General features: G+C 57.1%; 1 protein-coding gene across 15 annotated transcripts in view; it reads right to left on the minus strand.

Moving 5' to 3' along the window:
• Window positions 1-21,225, minus strand: part of AGBL5 (AGBL carboxypeptidase 5) — a 43,990-nt gene that overhangs the window by 4,663 nt on the left and 18,102 nt on the right. For 9 of the 15 annotated variants that reach the window (XM_043541964.1, XM_043541963.1, XM_043541962.1 and 6 more), the window contains exons 8-14: window positions 19,989-20,547; window positions 19,280-19,449; window positions 17,718-17,853; window positions 16,984-17,150; window positions 15,670-15,878; window positions 3,538-3,708; window positions 1,415-1,530 (exon numbers count right to left, since the gene is read on the minus strand). In XM_043541964.1, coding sequence (XP_043397899.1) covers window positions 1,415-1,530; window positions 3,538-3,708; window positions 15,670-15,878; window positions 16,984-17,150; window positions 17,718-17,853; window positions 19,280-19,449; window positions 19,989-20,547 — 1,528 coding nt within the window. Of the gene's footprint in view, window positions 1-1,414; window positions 1,531-3,537; window positions 3,709-10,098; window positions 12,044-15,669; window positions 15,879-16,983; window positions 17,151-17,717; window positions 17,854-19,279; window positions 19,450-19,988; window positions 20,548-21,225 lie in introns of those variants that run through there. The other 6 variants (XM_043541965.1, XM_043541969.1, XM_043541966.1 and 3 more) reach the window with 3 other exon arrangements.

Raw genomic sequence — 21,225 nt, forward strand, 5'->3', positions numbered from 1 at the left:
TGTACCCCTCTCTGTTACAGGCAGGCGACCGACATCTCCCCTCGCGCAGAGTCCCTGGCCCATCATCGGAGCTGTAGTCTGTGCAGCCCACCCCATCAGTTCCCGGGCGCTGCAGGGGTCCCGGGCACTGGTGGCGCCTTAGACTCTCCTGGTCTCTGCCTGCAGCTGCCAGAGAGGCTCTGGGGGGCCGAGTTCCTGTCTCAGCATGGAAGGGGTTCAGACGGCCATGGCCAGGAGCAGATAGGTTGAGACCGGGTGAACTAATGGGCCCGTCGCCCAGCCCAGAGAATGGGGCCAGGAAGGGCCTGACTCCCAACCCCAATGGCAGGAGACCCACCTCAAAAGGGGCTGTGGGGGGAGCCCCGGAGAGCAGGCATGTCATAGAATATCAGGGTTGGAAGGGACCTCAGGAGGTCATCTAGTCCCATCCCCTGCTCAAGGCAGGACCAATCCCCAACTAAATCATCCCAGCCAGGGCTTGGTCAAGCCTGACCTTAAAAACCTCTAAGGATGGAGATTCCACCACCTCTGTAGGGAACCCATTCCAGTGTTTCACCACTCTCCTAGTGAAATAGTGTTTCCTAATATCCAACCAAAACCTCCCCCACTGCAACTTGAGACCATTACTCCTTGTTCTGTCATCTGCCACCACTGAGAACAGTCTAGATCCATCCTCTTTGGAACCCCCTTTCAGGTAGCTGAAAGCAGCTATCAAATCCCCCCTCATTCTTCTCTTTCGCAGACTAAACAATCCCAGTTCCCTCAGCCTCTCCTCATAAGTCGTGTGCTCCAGCCCCCTAATAATTTTTGTTGCCCTCCGCTGGACTCTTTCCAATTTTTCCACATCCTTCTTGTAGTGTGGGGCCCAAAACTGGACACAGTACTCCAGATGAGGCCTCACCAATGTCGAATAGAGGGGAACGATCACGTCCCTCGATCTGCTGGCAATGCCCCTACTTATACATCCCAAAATCCCATTGGCCTTCTTGGCAACAAGGGCACACTGCTGACTCATATCCAGCTTCTCGTCCACTGTAACCCCCAGGTCCTTCTCTGCAGAACTGCTGCCGAGCCAGTCGGTCCCTAGTCTGTAGTGGTGCATGGGATTCTTCCGTCCTAAGTGCAGGACTCTGCACTTGTCCTTGTTGAACCTCATCAGATTTCTTTTGGCCCAATCCTCTAATTTGTCTAGGACCCTCTGTATCCTATCCCTACCCTCCAGCGTATCTACCTCTCCTCCCAGTTTAGTATCATCTGCAAATTTGCTGAGGGTGCAATCCACACCATCCTCCAGATCATTTATGAAGATACTGAACAAAACCATCACCACAAGGCGCAGGGAGGGGCCGGCTTAGAGGCTTCAGGGGGTAGCAGCCAGGTTGGTTTCCACCTTCTTCCCAGCTCTGGGCATTACCTGCACCAGCGCCATGCCATAGGGGGGCTTCGGCTCTTCCCGGCCGTGATCTGCTGCCTGAAGTCCACGGCTGGTAACCACCAGAGCCCCGGCCTTAGTGTCCGTGGGCGAGGTCCCTAGGTGACAAACAAAAGAGAGCTGAACTCCATCAGCCCCATGCCCCAGGAAGGACACACTGTGGGAGCAGTGCTTACGGGCTTTGCTGGCTGTACCTCCATGGTGCCGATGGGCCGCCGTGCGGGCAGAGGTGGTGCGTGTACACAGGGAAAGCGGTCTATGCTGAGCCCTGCTGTGACGCTGTGTGACGGGTGACCAGTTCTTGGGAGTTGAAAGGGAAGCAGAAAGCCCGCAGAGTCCAGGCCCAAGCATCCCCAGGGCACACCCAACCAGCTGGACTCCAAGGATCTAGTCACTGGGAAAGTCTGGTGCCCACCCTCAGCCATAGAGCAGTTCCAAGCCCTTGTTCGCCAGCTGGGCTCTTGGCTTGGGTTGCTCACGCCATGGAGCCATGAGCACAGAGCACACGGTCACTTCCCTGGGATGGGAGCAGGACATCCTGGTTCTGATCTGTGGGCACTTCCCAGGGCCCCACCCCACCCTGCCAGGGCCAGAGTGGTGCAGTCACTGCACTGACAGACAGAAGCAGCAAAGGCTAATGGCTAGAGAGCACTGCTGGGGAGCTGGGCTCGATCCCTGCCTCTGCCCTGTCTCCCCCACGGGGAAGTCACCCCCTGGCTGAGTGCCTCAGTTTCCCTACTGACAGCATGGAGCAACGCTGGGGTGCTGGGAGATGTCACTGTTTGGCCATTGCTGGCTGGAGGGCCCCTTATCACTCACCTCACCCCACTGCCCACCAAAAACGGGTTCAGCAGCTTCCCCCAGGAGCCAAAGGCCCCAAGCCCACCTCCAGGCAGAGTGCAAGTGCCAGCACTGTCCCGAGCGGGAGGCAGGGGCCGTACTCTGATCGGCAGCCTCGCCCGCTGGTTTCCCAGCAGTGCTGGGCCAGTGTGCTCGGCAAAGAGTCTAGCCGCAGGGGGCCAGCAGCAGGGCTGCCCAGATGCCAGTGTGCTTAGAGCACCCTGGGAGTGGCCCTGGCATGGAGCTGCATGGGGACCTCTGAAAGGAGAGTCCAGACACACCATCTTTGGAAAATCTTTATTCCTCCCACCAGTGCGGTTAACGCAGGAAGGCAGGGAAGCGCCGCCCCAGGCTCCGGCAGCAGTAAAGTACAACCGCGCCCCAGGGCAGCCACACTGACCCTCCCATGGCCCCGGGAGGCAGGGCAGGGTAGAGTGTGGGAGGGAAGAACAGGCAGCCAAGGCACAGCTGGGCTCAGATGCAGGAGCTCCAGGCTCCCAGCTCCCTCCACGGCCTGTGGGGGCAAAGCCAGGTCTGGTGTCTCCTTGGGCACTTCACTTCCTGCAGCGCCAGAGCATCCCCGCTTCCCACCCTGCCTCGGCCCTGGCTCTGGCCCGCAGGCTGCTCTGCTCTGGGGCGTAGCACAGGCTCAGAACACACTGCACGCCCCAGGCCAGTGGAAGGGCCCCTGGTGCGCGGCACAAGGAGGTTGTTTCAGTCGGGGGCCCCACCGCTCCTGCCACGCAGGCCCCTGCCTTGAGAGGGTTGGGCCCGTCCTGAGCCCGGCGCTGCCTTGCCGGGCTGGTTCTGGCCGGGCCTGGCCCGGCCCTGCTAGTGTAGGTGGCATATCCAGCTGCCTGAGGGAGCCGGGAGGAGCCTGCAGCACAGGCCTGGGGACAGTACCAGCCCACGCAGGCCTCGCCGGGGAGCACGGTCACTAGGACAGAGGCCTGGAGACAGGCCTGGGCTGGCGAGAACAGTCTGGGCGCAGAGATGCTGGCACGCACGGGGGGTGCATGGAACAGGAAGGACCCCTTGGGCACCAGAACCGGCCTCCCAGCAGAGCTCGGGGACCGGCCCATATTTCCATGGTGTCCCACACAGCAGGGTGCAGCGCGCACTGCGTGAGCTCCATGTCCAGGCCTCCCTCTGCCAGCACGACTGCCAGGCGACCTTGGTCCTCCCCGGGCGGGGAGAGCCTCTCGCCTAAGGCCTTGGCCTGGGCCTGGAGAGACGGGCTGAGCGTGGAGCGGGCAGACACAAACCTGACGTGAGGAGGGAGGCTGGCAGGGAGCAGGGGCGCAGGCTGGCGGGTGGCGCAGGCTGGGACAGGCGCCTGGCACAGGGAGGGAGAGGTGCTGGCGGCTGGATGCTGTTGGCTGCTGCTCGCAGCAGAGTCAGGTGCTGGTGGCGCCGCTTGTCCTGCACGCAGGGCTCTGGGAAGGAGGGAGTTGGAAAAGGAAGTTCAGGAAGGGGCTGGTGGTATTGCCCCCTCATGGCTCCCTATGCCCACCGCCTCCCCTCACACAACACCCCAGGCCCCCCGTCAGAGCTCTCTCCACACCAGTACTCCCGGGTCCCACAGCCTCCTGCCAGGCAGAGCGACTCATCTCCCTGCTGCAGGCTCTGCCTGATGCCAGCCCCTCCAAACTGTGGGGGCCCGGCGCAGGCTACACCATGCCACACGAGCAGGGGCTCGGCCCATTCAAGAGCCGAAGGCGTGAGCAGCCCCCTTGGGGACCCCCAGGGACAGGACAGTCTGCAGCCGGGTCCATCAGCCTGCTGGTCAGGCTGTCCCCTGACTCCAGATGGCCCTGGCAGAGGCACCACTCCCACGAGGTGCTCAAAGCACAGCCAGGCAGCCACACCTGGGTGCTAGAGCCAGGCTCAGGAACAGGAGTGGCCGGATCTGCAGCCCCAGCTGCAGGCACCAGTCAGGACACGCCTAGCTCGGAGCCTGACTAGAGCACCAGGCTGGGCCATTAAGTCAGCTCAAGGCAGCCACTCGTGTACGGCGCCTTCAGCCACCTAGGATGGCAGAGAACAGGAGCGACAAGCCTCCCTCCCCCTCCAGCTCTTTCCACACTCTGCAGCGAGGCCCTTGGAGGAGAGCACAGCATTGAGCACACAGGTCACCCTTACACACCACCGGAAGGGAGGAGAGGGATTGCTTCACCAGCCACTGAGAAGCAGCCACCTCTGGGGAGGAACACAGCAGCTGCTAAGCAGCACATGGCAACCCCCCACAGCAATTTAGGCCAGGAAGTGAACAACAAGGGGCGAGGGAATTTTAGGGTGACAGTTTAAGGATCAAGTAGGAACCAGGCCAAGGTATTGGGGTTAAACTCTTCCCAAACGCCATGGCATCAGGCCGCCCTTTGACATCTGCTGTGACCACGAGCACAGCGCCTCGCACTGACTGGCTCACTTGCTGGTAGGCCACACCCTAGCCCTGACCCTGCAGGCGCGGTCTCTCGCGCTGGTGAGCTCTTCGGGTAGGTCACGCAAACGGGCCCCAATCCCACTTGGCGCCTTTGGGCACATGTTTTTGCTGCCCCATTCCAGTGCCACAGCTGGGGGGCCCTGGGGCCCACTGGGAATGAAATGGAGCTGGCAGCAGCCCCGACTCGGCTCCACAGGGGCAGCAGGGCTCAGCACACAGCTGGAGGCGGCCTCCCAGGGACTAACCCTCTGGGCTGAAGGGTGTAATAGGGGAACAGCTGGCCTGGCAGGAGGCTCCTGCGTGGGTGCTCTGGGGGGAAGCCGGCTGGTGTTATTTCTGCAGCAGCGTCTTACGGGGAGATACAGGAAGCCCCTGGCCCTCCCCCGAGGAGCCTTGGCTCTGAAGTCAAGCGCACGGAGATGCACAGCAGAGCGAGGTCACGCGACGAGACTTACAGGCCTCTCTCCCGCTCAGTTGCTACAGCCCCGGAGACGGAGCAGCAGGCAGTCTCCTAGTGAACATGCAGGGGCTTGCCAGAGTCCCACTGGCAGTTCACTACTGCGTCAGCAGCCTGTCAGGCCTGGCACACTCACTACACCTTGCACACTGCTGTCCATCTGCATCCGAAAGGCGTGATGTAAGGCATACACAAACTGGTGACACTCTGACGGTCAGAAGCTGGGAATGGGCGATGAGGTGGATCACTAGATAATTGCCCTGTTCTGTTCATTCCCTGTGAAGCACCTGGCACTGGTCACGGTCAGAAGACAGAATACTGGGCTAGATGGACCGTTGGTCTGACCCAGTGTGGCCGTTCTTTTGTAGGACATGAGCTCCCAAACTGGGGGTTGTGCCATAAGCAGATGAGGCCGCAGGTCCAACGGGCCTGAGAGATGATGCTGGCAGCCCCTGAATGTGTCTGGACCAGCTCCACAAACGCCATGCCAGGTGGCGGCAATGTTGGTCTACAAACTACCAGCCTCTGCCCAGTGTGATCTTGCACATGCTGTACAGGTGAGGCTGCGCTGTGGGGAGGCCACCGGTTTGTAGATCAAAACGGCAGCCTCCTGGCGCAGCGTTTGTGGAGCAGTTCCAGACACACTGGCTGTGCAGATTCCAGTTTGGCCATTTGCACCATTCCAACTGTGCAAGCATCCAGCTGAAGGATTTTGAATGCAGAAGATCCTTAGCTATGGGCATCCTCTCTGCTTGAGCTCGGAGGAGCTTGTGCTGGCCCCTCCTGAGATGGGAATCTGCAGTGGTTCGTTAGCTCCTTAAGGCAGGGCCTGTATCTTCTTGCACCCCTGTTGGCACACACGGAAAGAGAACCATTGTGAGTCACTGTCTCCATACTGCCCTAGTATCACCACACAGGGCCTTTCTACATCCTGGCCTCACTCGCTTAACGGTGAACTGTTATGGTAAGAGACCCAGTGAGCTCATTTTTACGCAAAGCATCTGCATCTCCAGCGGAGAGTCTAGTGATGCAATTAGGAACAAAAGACAAGAGTCCAAGAAATGTGCTCACAAATTTGACGGGCTTTCTTTGATAATGGAGACAGACTACACCAGTGTTTTGGTCAAGAACGAAGAAAGGCCAGAAATGCCTGCTACATCCCACAGTGCTATCTAAAGACACCATGACACCTCACAAACTTAAATGACACTTGGAGACCTCTGACAAGGAACGCAGGAAAACCAAGGTCATCTTTCCAGTGCTGGAAAGAAGAACTTTTGTAACAACAAGTGCAATTCAAGAGAGCCAAGTCTGGCTCTGACCAAGCTCAAAAAGCATCATTTGAGGTGAGTGGCTGCATTGATTTTGCAAGCTGCAATCAATATGGTGAACACAGCATGTGGGGAACCAGACAGAATGGATTTTCCTAATTCTTCCTCAGACGGAACCCTCAGGGGCCAATTGTTTAAGTCAGGGGAAATGAAAATCCCTTGTCGGCTCAGATCTACTGTTGCTGGAGCCAGACACTGGCTATGAACTCTGGGTGTGGTGCTCTGGACCAAGAGTAAAAGGTAGGTATTTGCAATGGGAAGTCTTATGGAAATACGCATCTTTGAAATCGAGAGCAGTGAACCAGAGTAGACAGGGAAGGAATAATCACAGCCAGGGTTAGCATTTGGAACTGAATCTTCCTAATGTGCCTGTTTAAAGCTCTGAAATCAAGAGTTGTTCTGAGCCCTCCGTTCTTTTTGGCGATTAGAAAGTATTGGGAGTACAACCCTTTGTTTCTGGAAGTTAATCGTACTTTTTCTATAGCTCCTGCTTGCAACAGAGCTTGTATTTCTGTCCTCAATAACCTCTGCGGGAAGGGTCCCTGAAAAGGGTGGGGAGGGGGCATTTGAACGGGATAGTATCACCTTCCTTTACTGTGTCTAAGATCCATCTGTTGGAGGTGACAGTTGTCCATGCAGTGCAGAAATGGGACAAGTCTCCAATAATGGTGGTAGGATGGTCTGAAAGTGAAGCTCTCAATCTTCACGTCAAATTGTGGCCTGACATTAGGCAGAGAGGATAGCCGAGGCGTTTTATCCTCATCCAAGGCTTATAGGCTTTCTTCCTCTTCTGTGGGGGAGAGGACCTTTGGCCGTGGCGGTGCTGCCGATAGCGTGACTGTCTCTGTTGATTAGAAGCCAAAGAGGAAGAGGGTGCAAAGTATTTCCTGTGACACCTGACCACAGGCGTAGGTGCTTTCCTTCTATAATGAGGCAGTAACCCCAGAGATCTCGCAGTGGGATGGGTCTTTTCCAACAGCTCATCAGTTTTCACACTAAAATATCCATCCCTTTCAAAGGGCAGATCCTCTATTTAGATTTTGTTTCCATTGGAAGAGAGGATGACCATAGTCATGCATGCCCATGGAGAGCTACTGCTGATGCTACAGATCTTGAGGTGGTATGGGAGACATCAAATGCTTGACGGCATGCTTTAACCTTGGCCCTTTAGTTGAGAGCTGCTGTTAACTTTTTCTAATCCCCTGGAAGAATCTTGGTGAAGACTGATATCATCTCCCACAAGGGAAAATACCTGTGGCCACAACTGCTTGATAATTGACCACATGCATGTTTAAGGAAGCCAAAGAAAACAATTCTCTCTATAGAAAATCCAGGTTTTCCCCCTCTTTGTCATAAGGGGTAGAATGTTGAAGACCTGACCTAAACCTTTGAACTGCTGCTGTTACAGCAAGAAATGAGAGGGAGGTGACAGGTGAAAGCAGGAGAATCCTTCATATGTGACCTAATACAATCTGTCAGCCTGTTTTGAAACTGATTGACATGAAGACAGACTGGACAAGAGAGATTTTGCTGGTTGCCAAAGACCTTTTAACATAGGCAAGGAGACTTTTTTCTTTGTAGTAGAATCCAAAACATCAAACACTAGATAGGTGGTTTCTTCCAAAGCTACTGATGGGGATTTTCAAGTTGAGGCTGTCCTGTCCACAGGCTCATGGAACTGAATTGCGTCCTCAGAAGGAGATGATGCTGCAGCTACACCAGCATTTTCATTTGGAAACAAACCATTTTCTAGTTCCATGACTTCTTGTTGGAAGTCATCCCAAGGAGACCTTTCCTGGTACCCTGCATCAGAGACAGTGTCTTGCATTAAGGTAAGGCAATGTTCCCTGGCTGTTGGATCTGGGTGTCTTGGATCTGGACACCTCAGATCTGTAGGTTCAGGTGGAAGTTGTTCTGGAACCAAAGAATCAGGTTCTCTCGACTGCTATTAAGAAAACAGGTTGGCCAAGATCTCCAAGACATCCATAGTGGCATGGGCCAGTCTTGCCAACTACCCAAATCTGGCATTACATTAGTGGTTTGCACATAGGATGTCCAAGAGTGTTCATCTGAGGAGGGAGACTGTTTCACACTAAAAGGTTGAGTCTTAGATGTGTCGGGGTGAGCACAATGTCTGCAGATCCAATCCTGGATCAGGTACTGAAACAACAGGGAAGATAACTGAAGTAGGGATCTGAAATACAGAGAGTGTGATATGGTGTTTCTTGATGAGCCAGTTGGAGTGTAAGGCGGAGGTAGCAGGGGACCCTGGAGAGATCTCCTGCTCAGTATTGTCTCGGTCTCTTATCAGGAGAACAATGTGATGCGGCCGGACCCGGTATATGATGCAGGTCCGGATCAACATGCGCTATGATACTATGAGGCTGAGCTGCTATGATTCGATCCGATGGCCTCTTTTTTGGATCAGATCTTAAGTCTTTAGGTCTTGTATCTGCATGCTGCGAATTGGCCAAAGAACCATCTGAGATGTTCTAAATTTAGCCTCTTTTCTTCAGAGATAATGGAGTTGGGTCCAGTAAATTGCCCCAATCCTTAGGGTCTCTATCCAGTTCTGATGGAGACCATAAAACAGTTCTGGAGCTGGATTGAGGCCTTGGCTACCAGAAGCTCTGTTGACTTGGAACTGGAGCTTGGTGCCACGGTCGAAGCTGTCATGATTGACACTTTCTTAGATCTGGAAATGCTTGGAGCAGGTTCAGGTCTCCTAGCCTTCCTTTCCACCCTTTGGAATTATCAGATCCCAGAGGCTTGACTGACAAGGCCTCTTGTGACAGAAGGGTCACAAGTCTGTTCTGTCTGTCCTTCTGGGCTTAGGGAGTAAGTGTGCTGCAGATGGCACGGGGTGCCAGAGAATGATTCTCATCTCGGCATTTCAGGCATGACGCATCTCTCTTAAACCCATGCTTCTTCATGCTGGGACCCACCACGTCGGCACTGTAAGTATCTGTACTCAAAGCAAAAATCCTAATCTAAACTAGCCTAAAAACACAATAACTAGGCAGTTTGGGTCTTTATTATGCTGTGTAGCCTTGTGAGGTTGCCTGCTATGCTCATTCACAGCATCAACGACCAAAGAATTAGGTGCTGGGGAATGGTTGGCAAAATTTCAGAACCTTTATGAGGAACATAATCTGCTCTTTTACGAGTTGGAGGTATGGTGGCCAGGGTCTGCCAGATTGTTTTGGGAGGTTCAGGTGAAGTCTTGTTTACAGGCAAAGCTATTGGACTCAAAGTGGCAGTACAGAGAACGTCTCAAAGTTCATGGTGGGTCTCATGGACCTCCTCCAAGGGCATCTGGAGGGAGACAGATCCTTTTCAGAAGCTTCTGGAACTGCTTAAAATAATCTGTGTATGAGGGGCAAGCAGGAGAGGTTAGTTTTTGGTGTAGCTTCCTCTGAAGGTGGAGAGACTGGTGTGGAGGGACAGGAGGAGTGAGTGATCGCTCCTTTGGTGGTCACCACCAGGGTAGCTGGCCACTCTGGAGAATTCTTGCCAATAAGCACCCCCCCGAGTCCCAATATAGCAACTGAGGGGGGCCAAAAGGAAAAAGAGGGGCATCCAGGATTGAACATACCACGAGGAATGTGGAGTGACAGCAGGCTGCCAGTGTCTTGGAGTTTCTCTTCAGAAAAGATGTCAGGAGAAGTAGCTCTGGGCTGGGAACTAACATGGAAACCAGAGTCCGAGGAGCAATCCTGCTCATAGTCCATGGGAGGAGCAGAAGCGCTGGTGTTGAGGCAGGTTGCTTGTCCTTTCTAGTGGGTACCTGGGAACAAGGTGGTGCCAGAGAATGATGCAGTAGCAGTGACAGACAATGTTCTGGTGCTAAGAGTCTCTGTGTACCCGTTAGTAGGAAGGAGGTGGGTTCATCTGAGACAAACAAGTCCCTGGAGAACTTGACTTGCATGCGGTACCAGTGAATCTACACAGAAACCTGGCGAAGCTCTGCAGTGGGAAGTGGTGGCATTGATGGCACCAGTTGATAGTTTGACATGTCAGCTTGGGTACTGCAGATAATGTGGAAGCAGGACCCGCCTTCAATACCAATTTCTTGGATGCAGAGTCCTTAGAAACCCTTGTACCACGATCATGCCTGGGCATGATGCTGGGTACCATGGGACTTAAAAGTACCTGAAATCTCTGTACCTGGAGAACTTGGAACCTCAGTGGTGCCCTTTTTGGGATGTGAGGTCTCTGGAAATGCAGGTTTCTGTGGTAACCTAGGCTTCTTGGCATCGAGTTCTCTGTGACAGGATCTGGAGCTCCTCTTTCTGGAAGTCATGGTGCTAACCCCCACAAAGGTCTGGTGGGTGAGTGGGCTGCAGAGGTCAACAGGCGCTGTCCTTGCAAGACCACTGTATAGGGGCGGGAAGGGAGGGGATCAGGGCCCAGGCATGAGGCAGGCAGAAGGCAGTGCTCCATCATGAGAAGACTAAACTTAATCTTCCTGTTTTTTCTAATCCTACTCTAAAATTCTCAAAAAAAAAAATCTCACACTTAGCTGGGACACAAGTGTCTCCTAAGCAGCAGATACAGAGAGTGAATCCCACCGTGTGAGGCAACGTTTAAATCCAGGGCATTTAGCCATGAGGAGACAGACCACTTCAAAGGCAGGAAAGGCCCCTGATGGGGTGGAGGGGGGAAAAGAAGCCCCCCGCCCCCCTTGACAAAAGTTACTAAAAATTGCTCTAACTAGTAAAACTTAAAAGTGCTAACTACAACCTGAAACAAGAAAAGCTAAATGAGGAGCTGTTCCCGAAGGGAAAACTAGCTACAAAGTGGGCCCCTTAAACTGCTGTGTCTCCGGCTGAGGGCGGTTCCTCCGTCACTGCCCCATCCATCCTATGAGGCATGAGGCTAGCTGCGGTGCGGGTGTGGACCGAAAGGGCACTGCTGCCAAAAGTCTCTGGTCAAAGGCGCCCGGGGCGCCCACACACCTGATGCGGAGCACCCTAGGGACGTTACTCGAAGAACAGTCGTTGCATGGTGTAAATACAGATACACGGGCAAAGCAGCCAAGGAAAGAGATTCACATTGGAAACCAGGGGCTCTTGTGCCCAATCCCCCATCCGAGGGTTTTGTATGCTGCCCAGTGAAGTTACCAGCCCTTCAGGGCAGGGACCACATGTGAGCGCATCCACGCAGCACCCAGCCTGCTCTCGGGTGGTGTATAAAGCTGTTGCTGCCATGGATGCAACTCAGTGAGCCGGCTGAGCCCATCACTTCTGGGTTTGCCACGCATTGATGCCCACATGCTGGGGTGTCTCCAGGCAGAGGGAACGGACTCTGAGCTCAGTGAATTGTTTGGGGCTTTCTCATTGTGCTAGACGCTCTGTAGAACACAGGATCCTGCGGCCAGGAGCCATCTGAATGGGGACTGTGGAGAAAGGCCGGGGGTCCGGCCAGGATCAGGTGGTTCCACTCTGTGGCCTCTGAGATGGTGCTGGCTTTGATTGTAAGCGTACACATCCTTTCTGTTGGCAATGCTGCAGGGCGAGGGGGGGCCTCTTTGGAGCCATCTGCAGGAGGCAAAGGTGGTAGCTCAGCAATTCACCCTAGAAAATGTTCCAGGCAAAGGGCGGCAGGTGATAGGCTGTGGGGACACCTGAAGGAGGAGACCAACAGGGCATCGCAGATGTGAAAGGAAGGAAGGAGCCCACAGCAGAGCAAGGGAGGGGAGCGGCATGGCACAACATGGCACTGCATGGCACAGGAGGCTGAAAGGTGCTAGACAGAACCTGGGGCTGGACTCCTGGCCCCAAGTGCCCGGACAGCAGCAAGGTAAGCGTCCATATCCCCGGTGTCTGAATGCCGCCCTGCCAAAGCCAGGTCTAGCGGCGGGAGCAGCTCAGACCCTGCTTGTGGGGGGTGCTGTTCATGGGGATGATGTGGCTTCTGGGACGTTGTTTAAAAATTAACACCCCTCCCCCCAATTTCACACAGGCTGAGAAATCAGGTGAGGGAGCGACAGACACTCCTGACTGGTGTGGGACTCACTGGGGGCCTGCACCAAGCCAGGGAGAAGGGGGGACAGCCCTTGCCCAGGCTAGCTCGGCCTCCCCTGGCTGTTACCCATGCAGGGCCGTACAGCAGAGCTGCCCCGTTGCCAGCATGCCCAGCGCTACGCAGGGACAGGGAGGGGAGGAATAGCTGTGTGCTCACAGCATGGAACAGGCTCTTCCTCACTAACCACTAGCCCATGTCCCCAGAGCAAGTCCCTTCTTGGCTCTGGCAGCCTTGGTAGGGGCAAGTCCCTGTGGCTCAGTGCCAGCGAGGCAGCAGAGGCGGGCCCTGGCATTGCCAGGGCTGCCTTGTCTAACACTACACCCTGAGGAACCAGAGCAGCCAGCACTGCTGGGCACGGCTCCCCAGTCTCTACACCGGGCTAACCCTCCCTCTCTTCACATCAACGGCTGGGAAGCACGAGGAGCGGAAGGTGCTGAAGAAACGCATGTTATCAAGTCGAGAGCCGGAACTGCAGTCAGCATACTCTGCTCCTCTGCACTCGAGGATCAAGCCTCGGGCCAACTCCTGCGCCAAGCAGCGCACACATTTTACTTGCTCTGGCCCCCTCCCCTGCCCGTCTCACTCATTGCAGGTGGCTCTGTAAGCGCGGGAGGCAGAGATGTTACTGCCAGGCAAACACAAAAGCAGAGCGTTACCTCCCCAAGAGGCCAATACACGCAGGCGGAGAGTCGCAAGCCAGCACAGGACGCCCCGATTCCCGGGCTCAGAGCAGTATGCTCAGTGCAGCCAGCCTTCAGACAGGGTTTGCTGTCTCCAGGGCACAGCCAGGGGAGCCTAGGGTCACAGAGCCCCGGAAACACGACAGCATGGGGGACGGGCGATCGTTACCGAGCCAGCAGGAGCACCCTTCTTTCCCAGTTTCTCCTGGAGTGTTTCCCTTCTCACCAGCCCACCACAAAACTGACCCTGCTTCCGGATGCCAGGCGGGGATGAGCACTACGGAAGTGAGAGGACGACTGGTTTGCTTGAAAGGTGAGTAGGAAAGACGGGCCCTGTATTTTTCAGGTCCCAACCTGCAAAGGGGACTGGGTGCTCCGCTCATCCCCACTGTTGCAGGCTGGGACGTGTCGACCCTTCAGGCCCCAGCTCTAGAGCAGAGACTAACAAGTCACGAGTCTCATCGCCCCACTCACCTCCACAGCAAGCTCCGGGGAAGCGCACACTATTGCTCCAGCGCTCTGGAGTGCTAGTGTAGGAGGGCCTCCGGCGTCCCCACTCCTGGGGGGACGACGCCTGCACCAAGCCCTGTCTGCTCTCCCATTCCCAGCACTGCCGTCACTGGTAACGTTGGGAGGGCTTCCCGTGAACCGCCAGCGCTGCCACAGCCAGAGAGAGCCACCCCGGCAGCAACCCGGCCACCCCACACTACGCTGAAGCCCAGGGTGTGCACAAAGCATAAGCAGGGAAAGGATTCTTGGGATACTACCTAAGCTTCACCGCTAAAGCAGGCTCCCCCGAACCCCAGCCTCTCTCTCTCATCTGGCCTCGGGGATGTCCCAGGACAGCTCCCAGCCCTCACCAGACCTGGTTTCACTCTAGCCATGCGACCTCAGGTCAGCAGGCTGCTTTGCCAACAGAGGCAGACAAAACCAGCAAAGCAGAAGAAACAGACCTTACAACATGCCCATGGAGACACAAGCCTTTTATTGGTTCCCACGGAGGCTGCCCAGGAAAGCTGGAAAGCAGATGCACAAGGTGAAGCTACATGTGAAACGAAGGCAGTGTGCAGGAAGCCAAGCCAGTCGGGAATTCAGCCATCTCTTCCGGGAGAACAGCATCTGGTACCACGAGCCTTTACCCGAGCCGTAGCATCCCACAGATAGTGCCTAGCCCCTGAGAACACTGCAGCCCCAGCAGTACATGGCAAGCATAGACACCCTGGGGCTTTGGGACATGCTTCAGGGCAGAGATTCCACACTTGGCTGCTAGCCACTGGGACCAGCCCAGAGCAGCAGGCCCGCCTAGTGGAGCTGGCTGGGGAATTACAGCATATGGGCTGATCGTGTCCTGAATGTCCTCGGCCAGCCAGCTGCACCCCACTGGGGTTTCCTAGTGGTCTCCAGTCCGTAGCCAGGCAAGCAGCCTGCCAGAGGCTCTAAACCCATCTCAAGTGCGTGTAGCAGGTGAGACAAAGACAGAGAAGTAAGTGCTGTGCACTGCTGGGGCTTTGGCTAGGAGGGGTAGTCACCACCGAGAGTGCTTTGTTTCCATGTCAGGGCACCATAGGACCGAGATGTGGTCCAGAGAGGTACTCGGTGGCCAGAATCCCCCAAGCCAGGCAGGTCTGAGGTTAGTTTGGGGTCAGTAAACCAGTCTGAGCACCTGCGCGGGCTATCGCTTGGGCTCACCCACTGGTTACATATCATGACTCTGCCATCCACCCTGCACCACTGGAAACACTACAACTCCTACTGCTTCTCAGCACTTAGCCTGGGAACGAAGAAGGCACTTGTATTATGGCCCGAGCACCCCTCGGGCATGGGAATGCTTGAGAGCGCGGCAATGGCTAGGGAACAGAGCTGGAACTCCCCCTGCCAGCTTCTCTAGAAGCTGCAGTCTCGAGCTGTTTCCCATCACAGCAATTCAGTTAAAATGTGGCCTCCTTTGCGTGGCTTTGGGTCCTGATCTAGGATTTGCCAGGCTGTGGGATTTGGACAATACAAAACTGCCCCAGAAAAGCTCCATGTAGCTGGGTAGCTAGCCCACCACTGCAGCAGCCACAGATCCCTAGGTCTTCAGGAGCAGCTGCTGACCTAGCTGTGTCCAGCCACCAGCTGCAGGGGAGGAGGGCAGGAGCCAGAGGGCAGCCCCCGCTCCCGAACGGGAGCTGATGGAAGGTGGAGGTGCGGCCTGGGGAAGCTGCAGGGCTCAACCGGAGGGGAGCATTGCAGCTGGACTCCGTAGTCTCGTGGCTCCGTACCGCACTTGGCCGCCCAGAGCACTGCTGGAGACACAGCAGGCAGCACCTCACAGGCAGTTACTGCTCCCCAGCAAACCACTTCTATTAACTTCGCGCAAAGCACAGGCGGGCGCAGGGCTTTCCTTCAGGGGCGCCGCCTGACACAGCAGCTCCACAGGGACTGAATGAAAGCTAGGAGCGGCTCCCCGCCCAGCTTACCTCTCACTGGTGCCAGGACCCGCGGGCTGCCTTTCTGAGGGCTCTGACTCCCGCCTGCGGGGCCACCAGCCCTGTTACAGCTGAAGGTGAAGCTGGGCGCGGCTTTGATCTGGGGCGAGTTGTGCTGGCTGCCGCTGCTCCCACTTGTGCCATGGCTGTAGCTCCTGGCCCGGGAGAGGGCATTCTCGGAGCTCAAGGCGGGCAGCCCGCTGGAAGGGACGGGGGAAAACAGCAGTGAGAGTTTGGCTCTGACCAGCATTTCCTCCTAGCTGGCTCCTGAGCCCTCACCCACATCCCCTAGGCTGCACTAGCTTGGTGCAGCATACGCTCAATATGGTCTCCCACGACTGGCAGCATGAGAAGGGCCACGCGGCCTGGCTGCTGCCTGCTGAAACGCTATGGTCTCCTGGCGGCCTGATTTCAGGCCTCTTCTCCATATGGCCTGTGAGTACTTCTTGGCAAACGCCAGCTCCCTTTCCAAGGGGCTTTAAAAAAGGGGTTTTCAGGAGGGATAGCAAGCACTGGCCCCTCTGAAGCCCCGAGCCTACTGCAGTGCAGAGCTCCAAGTACCCATGCCATTGGCACTGTGCACATCTGAGGGTCCTGCCAGCTCCTCGGGGCAGTGGCCCCTTCCTCCTTCCTGTTTCTAAAACACTGTGCACATTTCTAGTGCTATGAGCTGGGCAGGGCACCTCGTGATCATACAGATCTGGCCGTGGGCGGGCAGGGTTGCATGACCGCCAGGAAGCCGCTCTCCCTCTGGGGCAGTGTGCTACATCCCAGCCCAGCTGCTGCCTGAGTTTTACAGGGGTGGGATCCAGAGGTGTAGTGCTGCTGGGATCCAGCCACCACGGTTTGGGAAGGCAGTGACGAAAGGTGCAGGGAACGAATGTCGTCACTCCCCCGGAGCCTGGCTCGGATGCTGAGGGAAGGGTCCTGGGACCTTCAGGCCCCAGGAGAAGGCTGCTCGGGTTTGAAAGATGGGACCTCCAGTAGCACAGCCCCTCTCCACACTGCTCACGGGCAGCACTAACTCCTTCAAGTCGCCCCACCTCTCTCTGCCAGGTCAGCACTAACTCAGAGGGGTGCCCAGTCCTGAGCAGTCTCTGGCGCTGGCCATGTCTGGCTGCCCCATGGACACAAGGCTGGAATTAGCACAAAGGCTGCAGGAGGAGCAGAGTCCCAACCATGCGGCATCACGAACCTGCCTTCCACAGGCCCTGGAGAGCTGTGCAGATACGCTCAGCAGAACCGCAAGCCCGATCCCGGGTCCCCTCCCCGCTCTGCCCAGGGGCGAGGCAGGCAGGGCCTTACTTGGAGACTTTCTTGCGGGAGAACGCAGCTATGCCCTTCAGATTGCGCACGTGCTTCAGCATCCAGGCTCGCAGGTTGCTGAGGCTGCTGTGCTCAGACAGGACGAGCCGGGACCAGGGGTTACACTCCGCCATGTCCAGCGCTGCGATGGCCACCGCCCTCCCAACCTGCGGAGGCAAGAGGAGCTCAGCGGGGAGAGCCCAGCTGGGCAACGGCACGACACAGCACATGGGAGAGGTCAGAGGCCCAATCCCGTGGGCCCGCGTTCTCAGTGGGCAGCATGCAGACAGGGCAGACAGGCTAATCACACCCAGGGGCTCCTGGTCCACAGCTCACAGTGCTGCTGATCGAATCTCAGCCATCCCAAAGGCAGCCAAGAATGCGCCCGCAGCGAGGCCAGGCCCACGTACTAACCCTTCCAGGTCAAGCACCCTGGCAGCTCCCTGGCATCCCCCACCCATTTACTGGCTCTGCACTGTCAGCGCTTACACCTTTTACAAAGACTTTACAGCAAACAGCAGGAAATTGCAAAACTCTGACTCAGAATAAGGAACCAGTAAGGTGAAGGGTGCAGAAACACTGGCCCAGTTGGGCTCCCAATGGCGATTCCACAGGGCTGCTCCCAAGCCTGGGACGAGTTTACAGCTCACAGACTTGGTGCTCAGTGCTCAGCACCGCGCCCGCCGGGTTCCCCGCTCGCACAGCTCCACGAGCGACCGCGCCGGTTGTGTTACCTGCTCATACAGCTCCACGGTGTACTTTGTGGGGAAGGTCTGAGGGGGCGGAGGGCTTGCCCGCCCATTGTCATGGCAGGCCATAGGGATGCTGTTCACCGAACGCCCGGTGTTATAGTTGCACTCCAGCGTGTAGCTAGGAAACACAAGGGAAGCCCATGTCACCTCATCCACACCACGAGGACCAGCACTGTCCCCATGACTATGCCCATGCTCCAGAGACATGCACCCAGGGCAAACGACATGACACCCCTCTCAGCATCTCCAAGCAGGGGCACCCCACATCTGCATCCCCTTGAGCTGGCAGCAGGACAGCCAGGACCCCCATCCTCATTGCAGAGGTGAGCAGTCCTTTCCCAACACGTCTTGCTACAAATCCCTGCACTGAGCTCATCAATCTTCGGAGAGGGAGCCACCACCCCCTGCATCAGCACCGCTGGGGCTGGGGCCTTCTCTAGGGGGGGAGTGGGAGGAGAAGGCAGCAGACACTCCGAGAGCCCCATTGCGCTGGCTGCTGCACAAACACACAGCCCCTCTGGACTAATTACACAAGACAGAGACGCTCAGGGAGGCAATGGGACTTGCCCAACTTCACAGCTGGGCAGTGACAGAGCAGATGTCCTGTCCACACAGCTTCCCGGTGCAGACCAGCTCTCTACTCCCTCCTGCAACCAGACAGCCTCCTCTAAAGAATGGAGGTGGTTCCCGCTAGGAGGAGCCAAGCCGAGACCAGGACTGGTTTCCAAGCATCCCAGCTCTGCTGAGCGCTCCCCGCAGGAAGCGGCGCACAGGGAGCCAGGATGGGGGAAACTCACTGCACGCTCCATCACTGCACTCTAGTTGCAGCAGGAAAAGCCAGAGCCTTTTTTGGGGCTCCCGAGCCCCCCCCCCGAAAGCAGCAGGTCTAGCAGCACCTGCATGCAAATAGCTCCGAATGCTCAGGGCCTGCAGAAGCAAACTAAACAGACAGGCAAACTTCAATGCCAGCAACCCACAGGGAGAGGGGAAGCTCAGCCAGCCCACAGGGTGGGGGCAGGGCACCCAACACAGCACCCGCTCCCACCTGGGCTTACAGTGGGGGTGACTGAGCTCATCACAGCAAGTAGCCAGATCTCAGCTCCTGGCCATCGCTATGGCCACTGAAGCCATATGGTGGGGAGCCCTAGTGCTGGGCTTCCCCTGGCTGGCTCCTACTAACACTGAGCCTCTGTGCTGGGCCCCACTGCTGGAGTCGCTGCAGAGGCCAAGTGGGTCTCTCAGCATGCACAGGCAGTCAAGGGGCGGGGGCATGGCAGGGCACCAATCCTTGCTCTCGCCTACGCCAAGCATCCAACGGAGTTTACACCTTTGTGGCGGAGCCTGTACGGACCCCAGGCTGGCCCCATATGTTGGCCACGGAGCATTTCCTCTACAGCCACAGCACTGGCTTCAACTCGGCTTCCTGCCCAGTGTCCATGCAGCTGCCGCGTGGTGATGGGCGTGGGGGGGAGCCGCTGCACTAAACCAGGTGTGCTGACACTACACAAGCAGGCTGAAGGGGCTCCTGCGAGGGGCCCGCAGACCTGTGAATGATGCCCGAGGCCTTGTAGATAGCCACTCGCCCACTGCCCTCTTTCGACTGCCCATCCCGCTTGTCTCTGGCATACATGTTCTTCTCCGAGAAGTTACATCCCATGAAGTCAAAGTGAGCTGAGTTCAAGGAGATGAGTTTGGGGAACAGCATATTTTCCACCTACGGGTTGAGAGAGGCAGTTAACAGAGGTCAGGCAGTGCCCACACAGTGCGGGCACACTGCTGGCTCCTGAGGCAAGCGACAAGTGACCGGAGCACCACGAACTCCAGCTCACTACAAGGCTCTCAGGCCCTGAGTTGTACTGCCCATTTCTCCTCTCCGTCAGCCAGCCCAGCCCCCCACCCCAGCCAGAATGCACCTCTCCTGCTTCCGCCCAGCCTGCACACATGCAGCCGCCCCCTACAGCCTGCACACGCCCCCACACGCCAAGCCCCCCCCCCCAGCCTCCACACACGCCTCCCACATGCCAGGCCGCCCCCTGAGCGTGAACCTGCTGCAGCCCAGGAACTCCCATGCATCTATGCCAGCTTTGTGCCAAACCCCAAAATCCTCCCCCTCCTGCCTCACCCCCATGCTGAACTCAATTTGTGTCTGGGTTTAAAGACTAGGACTCCCCCTTTTTCCAGCCCAGGAGGAGGCAACAGGCGCCAGGGAGGCAGAATCCCCCCACTGCTCTGCTGAACTTCTCCTACCCTCACCTGGGCGTTCTCCTCGCTGAAGCTGTTGCCGTACATGAAGCAGCCGCGCTTGGAGGCGTGCCCATGCAGATCCACGTAGTATGCCAACCCGCTCTCCTGGGGCAGGACAGCTTCCAGGGGGGCCACTGACGGGGGTCTCTCGGCTTCCCTTTCACAGTGCTCCCCGGTGGGCTCTGAAGGCAGGATCCACATAGTTTGGTCCTTGTTCACCAGCTCGGCAGCAGGTGCTTCCAGCGGCTGGGAGTCCTGAGAAAGCGTGAGATGGGTGCTGGCGTCCTGGCTGCTGGGGTGGTTGAGGAGGTTGTTGGCTTTCTCCAGCTCCGACAGAGGAGCCTCCGGGGCCAGGGTGCAGTTGCGGATGGAATGGTTGGAAGATTTTGTGCTTAGCGAGCTGGAGGTGAGTGGGGAGGCGTGTGCCCTCCAGTCGGGAGCGCCAGGTGCGCCCCGGCTGTGGACATGATGGTAAAGGAGCACGGCTTTGGCTCCGTAGACAGCAGGGTGCAGCTCTGCATCAGGGCTCAGATACTGGCGGTTCAGGTTCACCCCCCGGGCGTCGGTTCTGCAGAAGGGAAAGGGGAGACATGAAACCTGCCTGTCCCCAGCTGGATGCTCTCTGCTGGCCACTGCTGGCCTCAGGGCATGCTACCGAAGGCAGGGGCTGGGCCCAGCGGCCTTCCCATGGATCCCCTTCCCCACCCTGCTGTTGGCCAGCACAGGCTACCCTCTGCCCCCCGACAGAGCATGCAGCAAGGCGCTGGAGGCTCCACTGAGGCTGACGGAGCCATCATCAGGCCTTCACAGGCACGGAGGCAACTCAGAGGGGGCAGCGCTGCCTCTCCAGGGAGATGGGGGAGTTACTGAAGGAGAAGGCCTTCGGGCCCTCCCCCCGCAGGACTCACTCCTTCAGCTTAAGTCACTGCAAGGAGAAGCTGCAGGGGTTCAGACCATGCTGCGGGGCCTAATGCTCAGCTACAGACACCCTGGCCTACTCACCCATCCCCACTCACCTGTACCGGCTCGAGGGGGCCCCTGGCCAAGAGACAACCCACTGCTACCAGACTCTGGAGCGTCTCCCCTTCATGAGTGGCTGGTTGTGCTCACAGATAGTGGGGCTGCAACTCCTTCAGTGGCCAGCAGGAGCTGCTGTTGTGACACCACAGCTCAGAGCCCAGCTACCAACTAACTCAAGCGCCATGTGTGCATCAGATGCAGCCCTGCTCTCTTGCAAGGCCAACAA

This window comes from Chelonia mydas, chromosome 3 (assembly GCF_015237465.2).
Source record: "Chelonia mydas isolate rCheMyd1 chromosome 3, rCheMyd1.pri.v2, whole genome shotgun sequence".
Lineage (NCBI taxonomy): Eukaryota > Metazoa > Chordata > Testudines > Cheloniidae > Chelonia > Chelonia mydas.